The sequence below is a fragment of the Elgaria multicarinata genome, chromosome 6 (genome assembly GCF_023053635.1).
Source record: "Elgaria multicarinata webbii isolate HBS135686 ecotype San Diego chromosome 6, rElgMul1.1.pri, whole genome shotgun sequence".
NCBI lineage: Eukaryota > Metazoa > Chordata > Lepidosauria > Squamata > Anguidae > Elgaria > Elgaria multicarinata.
The window spans coordinates 120,376,541-120,388,665 of record NC_086176.1 but is presented as its reverse complement, the minus strand read 5'-3'; the positions used below and the strand labels follow the sequence as shown (position 1 = coordinate 120,388,665).

At 52.5% G+C, this 12,125-nt stretch overlaps 1 protein-coding gene across 2 annotated transcripts in view; it reads right to left on the bottom strand.

Annotated features, from left to right (window-relative positions):
* Window positions 1–237: 237 nt before the first annotated feature.
* IL11RA (interleukin 11 receptor subunit alpha) overlaps window positions 238–12,125 on the bottom strand; it is a 65,849-nt gene continuing 53,961 nt past the window's right edge. Inside the window, exons 7-14 of one of the 2 annotated variants that reach the window (XM_063128372.1) lie at window positions 11,406–11,438; window positions 9,827–9,990; window positions 8,010–8,173; window positions 6,493–6,634; window positions 6,036–6,131; window positions 3,910–4,012; window positions 1,484–1,566; window positions 238–373 (exon numbers count right to left, since the gene is read on the bottom strand). In XM_063128372.1, coding sequence (XP_062984442.1) covers window positions 357–373; window positions 1,484–1,566; window positions 3,910–4,012; window positions 6,036–6,131; window positions 6,493–6,634; window positions 8,010–8,173; window positions 9,827–9,990; window positions 11,406–11,438 — 802 coding nt within the window. In that variant the 3' untranslated portion in view covers window positions 238–356. The remainder of the gene's footprint in view (window positions 374–1,483; window positions 1,567–3,909; window positions 4,013–6,035; window positions 6,132–6,492; window positions 6,635–8,009; window positions 8,174–9,826; window positions 9,991–11,405; window positions 11,439–12,125) is intronic. The other variant, XM_063128373.1, reaches the window with a different exon arrangement.

Below are 12,125 nucleotides of genomic sequence, written 5' to 3'. Positions count from 1 at the left end.
GGTGCTGAGCTCTTCATTTCAGTCTTTGCTGGGCACAGGCTCTCGACCAGTCCAGAAATGGCAGCCTCCAGCACTCAGTCGGCTTGCGGCAAAGGGAAGAGGTTGGGGGGGCAGAGCTTTCTCAGAAGCAGGGGTGGGGGGGAGGGGAGGGGGCCGGAGCCCAGCTGCCTCCCCTAAAGGTCCCTGTTGATGAGCCCCTCTCAGAGAGTCCTTCTGCGGAGGTGGTGGTGGGGCAGGGCAGGGCGCCCACGGCTCATCCCTCGGCGAGTCGCCAGGCAGCTGCAGGGGGCGAGGTCAGTGGCGCTGTGCCCCTCTTGTGGGTGGGGGCTGCCCTGCTGGAGAGGGGCAGAGGCAGGCTACAAGATCTGGGCTTCTGCAGGAGGAGAAAGAGGGGAGGTCAAGAGGGGGCAGGGGGTGGGCGCTGCTACCAGAACGACGGAAGGCCATTTCTCCAAGGAGTATTCCTCGACCTGGTGCCCTCCGGATGTTGCAGTCCAACACATCCGGAGGGCACCAGGTCAGGGAAGCACCCTGGAAGCACCCTGCTGGATCTTGTGGGGCCGGCTTTGGGCAGCGGGGCCGGGCACTGAACCGCTTTCTTCTGCCAATTCCATCAGCGCTTTCCCCGTTGCAACTTGGCCTGAGCGGAGGGAGAAGGAGACCTTCGTCTGCACAGAGCCTTGTGGCACCTGAAAGCCCGAACAGGTTCCACCAGCTTCCACGGACAAGCGTCCACGGCGAGCACGCGACGAAGCCGGCTCTGCTCTGCGGCAACTGATGCCACAGGAAGACGGTGGGTCCGCAAGGGGTCACGAGACGGCCGAAGCCACGTCTGGGCAGCGCTTTGGACAATGCAAAGCTCCGTAGGAATCCCCGGACTGCTACTATTAGTGGTGCTACAATACAAATCGAGAGTATTAGTAGGGACGGCATCCAGGGTAGGCGTGATCGGGCCCTTGCTGTGGGCCCACATCCCAAGAGGGGCTCGCTGACAAGAGCCCCCTGGAGCCGCTCCCCTCCTCTTCCCCGTCGCCCCTGCGCGTTCTCCTGCCTCTCACTCTGGCCCAGACCACAAGGAGCAGCCGGAGGTGCAGTTTTCCCGGCTGACTTGTTCCCTGGGCCCTCAAAACCTGGGGCCAGACCTGCTTCCAACTTCACTACGTCTCTCCATGGAGCGCTTGACTCACTCCTGAAACCAGCCTGTGCCTGGAGGCTGCCCCATCAGGTGCCCCACTGCGGTGGTCCGGCTGGACAGAGGAAGGCATCCCAGCCCAACCTGCCTGCCGCGCTTCTCCTCCCTGCAGCCACGGCTGTGAAGGCCACCAGGTTTGGGAGAGGCCAGGGAGATGGTTAAGAGAAGGGAGACAAAACCAGTGGGGACGTTTCCCTCTCTGGCCTTGCCAGAGCTGTCCCTCCTTTCTACACAAAAATTGAAAGGGGCATCACCCTCCCTCCCTCCCAGGTGCCCTGGGGCTGTACTCACTGGGCAAGGCCTTCAGGTGGATGGCAGCCGCAAGCAGGTCATGGTTTTTGGTGGCCTCTTTGCTGTGCTTCTTCACCCGGACCCTTTAAATGGAGGGAGAGAGAGAGAGAGAGAGAGAGAGAGAGAGAGAATGGGACACACCCCCTTGCAAAGGTTGTGATGTTCTTTTGATGGCACAAAGACACCCAGCAATCTTTATGGGTAAGCAGAGATTGGAACCCAGGTCCTCTGCGGTTCAGGTCTGGCCACATTCACTGCACCATACTGCCTCCCTCATCTGGGGGAATGTGCCATGTCAGCAGAACCTCCCCCAGCATTCAATTCTAACTTGGGGATGTAGGAAGCTGTCTTAAAACAAGACAGAACCTCGGTCCATCTAGCTTGCCTACACTGTCTGGCAGCCGCTCTCCAGGGTTTCAGGCAGGATTCCTTCCTAGACACTCCTGATGGGCAAGTCATCAATTTTGGTGTCTCTCAGTTTCTCATGTTTTCAGTCTTCAGTTCCCCCAAAACATTGAGAACTTTTTTAAAAAAAGTTTGTATGAAAATTCAAAACCCTTTTTGTGCACATTTCTTCTAATACATGCATTTCTGTATGTAGTTTTCCTAATACAATGCATAGTTGTGAACATTATGGTTGGTTTAATTGGATGGATGGTTTAACTGGTTTTCCTGCATATCGCAGAGGGTTGGACTAGAACCAGCCTTTCTCAACCTGGGGCGCTCCAGATGTGTTGGACTACAACTCCCAGAATGCCCCAGCCAGCTCTGCTGGCTGGGGCATTCTGGGAGATGCAGTCCAACACATCTGGAGTGCCCCAGGTTGAGAACCACTGACACTAGATGATCCTTGTGGACCCTTCCAACAACAATTCTATGATTTTCTCTAATATTTGCATTTTTAAACTTTTTCTTATTGGAGAACTCCATAGCAAAATTCAACGGATAGCTGAATTTCAGTTCACACCGTGGTTCAAAAGTGTGCAATAAGATCATTAAAAGGTGAACTGGACAAATCTCTCCTGGCGACGCTGGGCATCAAACCTGGGGCCTTCTGCAGCCACACAGGTGCTCTACCACTCAGCCACAGCCCTTCTCCAAAATGATGCTGGCTTTCTGCCTTGCTCCATATCTCCACGGGCCCTGGAGAGGCATTTGAGCACGTCTATCAAGGGTTATGGAGTGGGACACTGAGGCACAAAGGTTGAAAGCATTGTTTCAAAGGCAGCGAAGGGGAGCCTAAGAGGGGTGTATAAAATTCAGGCAGGACAGATAGACTGATAGTTACGAGTCATGATGGTGATTGGGAACGGCCCGATTTAGAGACCACCTGCTACAGAAGATCAGTAGCTGGGGGTTTCCGGTTGCCCTCATGTCCTGCTGGGGGCTTCCAGAGGGCATTTGGCTGGCCAGAGTTAGAAACAGGGTGCTGGGCCTGATGAACGCAACATGGTTCGATCCCACTGCTGGGTTCTAAGCAAGGCCAGTCCAACTCCACCCCTCCTGGCCCTCCTCTGTGTGACAACCTTTCAAGTATTTGAAGAGTGCTCTCATGTCTCCCCTCAATCTTCTCTTCTCCAAGCTAAACAGGCCCAGTTCTTTCAGTCTCTCTTCATAGGGCTTTGTTTCCAGACCCCTGATCATCCTGGTTGCCCTCCTCTGAACACGCTCCAGCTTGTCTGCGTCCTTTTTGAATTGTGGAGCCCAAAACTGGACGCAATACTCTAGATGAGGCCTAACCAGGGCCGAATAGAGAGGAACCAGTACCTCACGTGATTTGGAAGCTATACTTCTATTAATGCAGCCCAAAATAGCATTGGCCTTTCTTGCAGCCATATCGCACTGTTGGCTCATATTCAGCTTGCGATCTACAACAATTCCAAGATCCTTTTCGTTTGTAGTATTGCTGAGCCAAGTATCCCCCATCCTGTAACTGTGCATTTGGTTTCTATTTCCTAAATGTAGAACTTGGCATTTATCCCTATTAAATTCCATCCTGTTGTTTTCAGCCCAGCACTCCAGCCTATCAAGATCACTTTGAAGTTTGTTTCTGTCTTCCAGGGTATTAGCTATCCCACCCAATTTTGTGTCATCTGCAAATTTGATCAGCATTCCCTGCACCTCCTCGTCCAAATCATTAATAAAAGGACCAGGGTGGATTCCAGCCAGCTAAACACAAGAGGCCGGGCACCAGCCACCCCTTGCCTGCCAGAAGTCACCTGCTCACTCAGGAGCTTGTGGTGCTGGACTGGGGGACCACCAGGGGTATGTTCCTGAGAACCCCCAAAACATGGAGCCCGTCGTACCCAAAACCTTCTCAAATGAAATATGTTCGCAAAAGGGGCCCAGAGGAAGGGGCGTCTCCTCTCCCAAGGCCCAGTCCCCTCCCCACGGTTCCCTTCCCATGGCGGGCCTAGCACACCTACCACATCAAGAAGGCAAAGACCAGAATCACAGCCAGGACAAAGAAGGCAAAGACGCCCAGTGACACCAGAACCGCCACCTTCTCCGTGGGGTCACTGCGGCCTGCTGGAAAGAGAAGGGAAATGTGACACTTTGCAGTTCTCCAACAGCGCCTGCAAATGAATCATGGCCCTCCCAAACACGAGTGTAGGGTCAGGCATCTGAATGCCCAATACGGAATCATATAATTCCGAAATATTTTTTTTTAAAAAAAAAATCATAAATGATTTGGAGTCAGGAGTGACCAGTGAGGTGGCCAAGTTTGTTGACAATGTGATTTTGTTTTGGGGGGTTAAAACAAAAATGGAATTGTGAGGAGTTCCCAAAGAATCTCTCCTAACTGGAAGAGTGGGCTTCCCAATGGCAAATGCAGTTCAACGTAAGCAAGTGTAAGTGGGTGGGATCTAGGCCAGGGGTGACCGGCCAAGAAAGAGATCTTGGGGTTGTGGTGGAAACCTTGATGAAAATGTCAGCCCAGTGGGCCGGCTGCTGTGAAAAGGAGAAATTCCATGTTGGGCATAATTAGGAAAGGCATCAAAAATGAAACCACCAACATCATAAAGCCTATATTCAAATTCTGTGTACAGTTCCGGTCACTGCACCTAAAAGGGGTATTGTAGAGCTGGAAAAAGTACAGAAGACGCTGGAGCAGAGGAGCAAGATAGAGGTGCGCAAAGTCATGCAAGGTCTGGATCAGGAGACGTTTGTCTCTCTGCCCCATGATACTAGAACCCAGTGGAGTCATGAAGCCGAACGGTGGGAGATTCTTGACAGACGAAAGACAGTACTTAACACAGCACAGAGTAAAACCATGGAACTCACCACCACAGGATGGAGTGATGGCCACCACTTTGGATGGCTGTAAAAGGGACAAGGAGAAGGCTATCCATGCCTACTAGTCCTGATGGCTGCACACCACCTCCAGTATTCAGAGGCTGTATGCCTATGTGCACCAGGTGCTGGGGAGCATGGGCAGGAGGGGGTTTTCGCACTCATGTCCTGCTTGTGGGCTTCCCAGAGGCATCTGGTTGGCCCCTGTGTGAACAGAATGCTGGACAAGATGGGCCTTTGGTCTGATCCAGCCTCAGGGCGCTTTTAATGACCCGGGCCCTCACTGAGAGGCAGGAGGGAGAAGGTCAGAGAGCTGCCATCATCTAGAGCAGATGCGTATAAATGGTTTGGAAGTGGTTGTCTCTTGACAGCTGAACCGGACAGAGAATGCAGAACAGGAAGGGTCAGTGGTTATGGGCGGGGCTGCCTGGGGCCCTTGGCTGCTCCCAGTGTGGCCTGCAAGGACAAGAGCACCCCACCTTGCAAGCCAACTGATCCGCCCGCCAGCTTCTCTCCAAGGCATCTCCAGTCAGCAGCTGATCGGAGATAGAAGCCTTTCCTGCCAGGGAGACGGGGCGAGATCTGAGGAGGAGGAAGCTGCTGAGTGGTTCAGTCCTGCTTACCCCTGAGGCTTGTCCCGCAAAGGGTTGTCCTACTTACTTCTGAGTAAATAAGCAAGGGATAGAGTTGTTGTGTGCTGTTAGTGGGAAGGTGACAGAGGACCAGAAGACTCTTACAGGTAGGGTGACCATGTGGAAAGGAGGACAGGGCACCTGTAAGTTTAACCATTGTATAGGAAAGGGAATTTCAGCAGGTGTTGTTTGTATGCATGCAGCACCTGGTGAAATTCCCTCTTCATCACAATGGTTAAAACTGCAGGAGCCCTGCCCTCTTTTGTGTCTGGTCACTCTAGTATACCTCCTGCAGCTTAACTGTTGTGATGAAGAGGGGATTTCACCAGGGGCTGCATGCATAAAAGTCACACTGGCTGAAATTCCCTTTTCAACACACCTGTTAAACGTACAGGAGCCCTGTCCTCCTTTCCATAGGGTCCACCCTATTACAGGAGGGCTGAACAAACTCCCTGCTTCACCCTACAAATTGCCTGCCCAGGATAATGCACTGATTGACTTGAGCATTGTTTGAAAAGTCCTGGGGTGCAAAGCATGTGCTGCCCATCGCTCCTGAGCCAAGGTCTGCTCTGTGTGCCTGTCTCTCTCTGTGTGTGTGTGTGTGCGCGTGTGCAGTTCGTACGTACCAACAGGCTCATTCTGGGGGGCGAGAGAGGGGCCCTCGGCTGGATTCTCTGACTCGACGGCTGCAGTGGCAGCCTCACTGGGCACCGCAGTTAGTCCTGAGAAAAGAGGCAAGTGAGAGATGGAGGGCCTGGAGAGCAGAGGACGCCAAGCCCCTCCAGAGGAGTGCAGCCCCCCACCTGCTCGGACGGGGCCGTGGGGGCTCTCGCTAATGGGTTTGGGCAGGGGAGAACCTGGGGGAAATGAGAAGGGGATTTGCAGACCTGTCTAATGGGGGCCGCCGTGAGACGGGGCGTGAGGAAACGCTGAAGGCAGGCAGCTCCCTTGCCCTGGTTCCTGCCAGACAACTCACAACCCCACGCCCAAGGAAAAGGAGTCCCACCAACTTGGCCTGCCACAGGCAGGCACCATCCCGCTCTCCACAGCCACGTCCCTTCCCCTACATCCTCCCGTACTTACCGGTGGCAGGCACGCCCCATGCTTCCGCGCTCCACTCGCTCCAGCTCCCAGCATCCAGGAAGTCCCTCGCGCTCACCTGGACCACGTGCTCCAAGCCCATGAACGCATCCGTTATCACCTCGGACACGTTGGCCGTCTCCACCTGCCAACCCAGGGGGCGCACAGCGATCAGCCGCAGCACGTGGCCGGGACCCTCCCCTCCCCTCCCCTGCCTGGGGGGATTCTAGGGTCTTTCTCCTTGGTGAGATTCTAGGGTGCCTTCTCTGTTCATGGCAGGGGATGGAAGAGCCAGCTGGGTCTCCGGATGCCCCGCACAACAACGAGAGCAGACCCTCGATTTGTATCCCCACGTCCTCCTGCAGCTGCACTTTACCAGATCAGTAACGAGGGAGAATCACAGACTCATCGAATAGCAGCGTTGGAAGGGGCCTACAAGGCCATGGAGTCCAACCCCTTGCTCAATGCAGGAATCCACCCTAAAGCATCCCTGACAGAGGGTTGTCCAGATGCCTCTTGAAGGCCTCGAGTGTGGGAGAGCCCACCACCTCCCTAGGTAACTGATTCCATTGTTGTACTGCTCTAACAATCAGGAAGATTTTCCTGACATCTCCAGGGCAGCCCCCCCCCCCCCCCCCCGCTAGCGTCAACTTTCTTGGAACAGAACCCCCAATAAGTTTCCAGAGAAGGCTGATCGCAGCTGGCCAAACAGGCAGTTGTGTGCAAATTTCGAAATATTTCCTATTTCCTAATACATTCCTAGTACTTTTGAACTTCTGAAAACGTTTGGAGGAGGGGATGGGAAAACAGCTCGGAGGGGACTGGATGCAAAACTTCTGTCCAAACAACATTTGTAAGCACAAAGTACGTCACACTAAGGAGATACAGATGCTTGCATTCAAAACTACCAAGTACACTGGATCTGACTATGAGCTCCATCACACCAGTGGTTTAACGCACTTTCTCCACATCTGGCATCTGGTATTGCAGCAGGGGTCTCACATGATGTCACCCCTGTCCTGCACCCATCTCGCCCCTTTTCCTCCATTTTGCATATTATTTTGGTGCAGGGAAAGTCTGGATTTCCACACACACACCCAACTGGATTTAATGTGCCTTTAAGCCTCCGTGTAGTGCTGTCTTCTTTCTTTTTCCTTTGTTGGGTGTGTGTGCTTTGAATGGAGTCTTGCTTACAAAAGGGGAGGGCCGGGCATTTCTCCTCCTCCTGTGCTTAGTTGGTTGAATGGACTTTTTACTGTTCCAACCCCACCCTCAAAGCCAGAGCGAGGGGGAAAGGAGCATAGGTGTGACGGAGCCCACTAAGTGCAGGCTGTCCAGAACAAGGCAGGATGTCAGATAATCAACTGTGAATTTGTTCTCTGCTGCTTTCTGCTTTGGGACCCACTTTTGGAAGAAAGCTGGAATATAAATCTTTAACAAACAACCAGACCCATTGCTTATGGGGTGAACCGGAGCCCCTCCCTGGCGTATCTCCTCCCCACCCGTCATTCTCAACTCACCACAGACCACGAATTGTCGATGACGGGCCGATACTGCAGCCGGAACTTGAGTTGGAAGTGCGGCTCTTTTGGCCAGGTGGAAGGATACTCCCAGCTCACCCGCAGCCGTCTGGGGGCCGACGGCACCGGCTCCACCCGCAGGCCCTCCGGGGGGTCAGGCTTGACTGGGGAGACAAAGACGGTGGAGCTGCTGGACGTGGAACTGGGGAGCCATGGCCCAACATCCTCCTCCCCACTTGAACTAGAGCATCCGACACATCAGAGACCGGGGCAGGATGAAAGAGGGGTACAAAATGATGCCTGGTGTGGAGAATGTGGAGAGAGAGACCTTTTTCTCCCTCTCTCAAAATACTAGAACCCAGTGGAGTCCTATCGCATGAAGCTGATTGGTAGGGGATTCAGGACAGATAAAAGGAAGGACTTCTTCACACAGCTCATAATTAAACTATGGAATTCACAACCACAAGATGTGGTGATGGCCACCAGTTTGGATGGCTTTAAAAGGGGTTGGATAAATTCCAGGAGAAGAAGGCTATCAATGGCTACTAGTCCTGACAGTTATGTGCTACCACCAGTATCTGAGGCAGTAAGCCTGTGTGCACCAGTTGCTGGGGAACATGTTGCACCATGTCCTTTTTTGTGGGTCCCTGGTCAACAGCTGGTTGTTGACAGCTGAGCAGTACGACAATGGAACCAGTCACCTGGGGAGGTTGTGGGCTCTCCCACGCTCAAGGCCTTCAAGAGGCAGCTGGACAACCATCTGTCAGGGATGCTTTAGGGTGGGTTCCTGCATGGAGCAGGGGGTTGGACTCAATGGCCTTATGGGCCCCTTCCAACTCTGCTATTCTATGACCACTGTGAGAAAAGAGCGCTGGACTAGATGGACTCTCGGTCCGATCCAGCATGGCATTTCTTATGTTTTTTAATAATTGCGCCATGGTTGCTGTGTTTCTTCTTTAAAAAATAAATAAATTATGGTTTTAATACACTTATTAAAAATGCCATTAGCAACTGTACTTTTTAAAAGAGGCTCCACCCTTGTCTCTCACACACAGAAGAAAAATCTAATCTGACAACATTTGAATTTTGATAATTTATTAAAATTATGACTGCAATGATTTCATGTAATTTATAACCTGTTGTTGTAGGAACGGCTGTACGCCTGAGGGGGGCAAAAGGGGGGGGTAGAGGAGAGAAGCAAAAGTGGATGAGGAGAGGGGCTTGGAAGCGTGTGGGGGAGAAGTCTCAGAAGCCAGTCAGGGGGCTGGATGCAATTCCCTTTGAGCCCACGGCAAGCAAAACTAGAACAACACAAACGTGTTCAGAAAAATATGCAAAAGAAAATAAATTATGCAACCCTCCATCCATTTGCATTTCTTCAGGTTGCAGGATTAGTCTCAATCAGCACAGGCTTGTATTGGTGTTGTGTTTTAGGCCAGCCCTGATCTTGGCTGCCTTGAACCACCAAGGTTGAAAAGGAAACAGGGCCCAAACGTCAGAAATAAACAAAGGGCCAAAACGCAGAATTATTGCCAGTTCCGGAACACGCAGCATCTCTGCCCCGCCCTGGCAATAAGCCTGCAGAACAAAGAGGTCTAGGCGGCTACAGGGGGAAAGCCAAGCCAAGCAGGAGAGGATGTGGCAAGAGAGAATCCAGCCAGGGTCTGAAACCAGTTTGGCTTAGGGGAGAACTCCCTCCTGCTCTGACTGACGTGGCGATGGGTTGCAGCCAAGGTTAAGGGGCAGCAACGCCCCCCCCCCCCACCTGCCCAGCCTGGCCCAGGTCTCCTCTCCTCCTTCCAAAAGGCAGAGCTTACTGATGGCTTGCACGGTGATGTCCAGGAGCCGGAAGCTGGAGCCAAGTGGGTTCACTTCCGTCACGTTCATGCGATAGGAACTCCAGAACTGGGACTTGCTGACGGTGCAGGAGAACGGCTGGGCCGGATCCTGGACGCACAGCCCCACGTCACTGGTTGGGGACCTGTCCATATAAAAGCAGGAGTAGGAAGAGTTTTGTGGAAATACTAGTCATAGAATCATAGAATAGTAGAATTGGAAGGGGCCTACAAGGCCATCGAGTCCAACCCCCTGCTCAAGGCAGGAATCCACCCTAAAGCATCCCTGACAGATGGTTGTCCAGCTGCCTCTTGAAGGCCTCGAGTGTGGGAGAGTCTGGCCACACAGCTCTGCTGAGCAATCACCATCCCCTTCCTTAACCCACCCCACGAAGAGGACAAAAATGGCAGCCGGATGTGTTGGTCCAAGTAGAAACAGCCGAGACAGGGCCTTTCCTTTTAGGGCCAGCAAAAGCGATGAAAAGAAACAGGCATGTTTTCAAGTTCATAAGAAGTCTTAATCACAGTGATGATGGTGCCCAAGGGAATTGGCTGCACCCTAGGGGGACATGGGTGGGCGGGTGCTGTTGCACCACGTCCTGCCTTGTTGGTCCCTGGCCGATGGCTGCCTGGCCGCTGTGTGAGCAGAGTGCTGGGCTAGATGGACCCTTGGTCTGATCCAGCCTCAGGGCTCTTCTGATGTTCTTAGAGACGATCTATGCAGTCAGAAAAATCATGCGGCAGAGCTCTGTCAGGGCTGCGCAGCACCTCACAAGGAAGCAGGTGCAGGATTCATGGCGGAATGTTTCTAGACATTAACAAATAAAGCTCCCTGTAGTTAGAAAACTAGCACAACTGAGTGCTCCTTCTCCACAGGCAGGGAGTTTGCGTTTTTAAAATACAGAGAAGCATTCAAACATCCAACCCCCTCCTGCAGCCTGGGGTGGGGGGGGGATATTCCCACAACACAGTACCAGATGATTAGTCATATCTTTTGGGAGTTGCCTCCCTCCATTTTTCTGATTGCAAAGCAAAGGCTATTGTGTGTTTATTTATTTATTTTTTAAAAAATGGCTATATTGGGGCCATGATTTTTTTTAAAGTGGCCATTTCAGAAGGAAACATGGTGGTGAAAAATATGGGAGCTGGTGAGAGCAGCACATAAGATGAATAATAATAATAATAATAATAATAATAATAATAATAATAATAATAATAATAATAATATCCTGCCTATATTCAGCATACCTCAGGCAGCAAGAAGAGGAGCAGACCCACCCACCCTGTCCAATGACGCTCATTAATGCAACTCTGCCACCCTGCTCAGGAGAAGTAGCTATTAGAGGTGAAAAGGGTGTTTCCTATGGGCCCTAGTGATTAAAAACCCAAACAAAACTAGCCTGAATGCCTGATTAAAAAGCGAAAGCCTCCAGTGGCCATGATCCTCTATGGGGGCAGAGTAAGTTTCACCCCCAAGGTCCAGGACTGCTTCACTTGGGGACACTTTGGGAGTACGAGGACAGCCCATCCTGAAACAAGGGGCTGGACTACGTGACCTCACCTTCGGTTCTCGCTTCCAGGCAGCTGTTTTTTCCTGGAGAAAGAGAGAGAGAGAATGTGTTGAGAAATCTGGCTTTAGCACAACTTCAGCCTAGAGAGAATGTTGTAGGGCCTTCTCCATAGGGCTGCCACGTCTCTGTGTCCAACTCTTCTTTCATAGCAGCCCCAAGGCTGCGACTCCAGGTCTGGGGACGGCAACAGATGACCTTTGGAAGCCCCTTTCCACTCTACGGTCCAATGAATTAGGAAGATGGGGATGAGCAGGGGCATTTCTTTGGCCACCTGTGAGTGACAGGGCAAACCCAGGGCCTACTCTTACACGCCAACCACGGCTTGACTGCCATGCAGCCTTGTGAGAAGCTGGTTGTACGAGGCAGCCCCTCACATGCTTGGGGGCGCATGAAGCAGCCTCAGCAAAAGCCAGGCCAATGGGGCCCCTAGCCCGGCACTGACCACCCTTTCTGGGGTCTTTCCCAGATGCACGGAGAACATTTTAAACAGGAGATGGAGGGAGTTTGGGACCCAGTGATCCCTAAATAAAAATGCTCACATGATAGGAAGTGGCTGGAGCGGTGGGGCGCGGAACAGCCAGGCCTGCAATCGAGGGCCCCTGGGCTGCCCCAAGCCTTAGAGAAACAGCTCCCCCACCTCAAGAGCAGAAGCGGCTTGCACACCACTGTACATCATTGACTGAGTGTGCCAGATGCTGTACCAAATATAT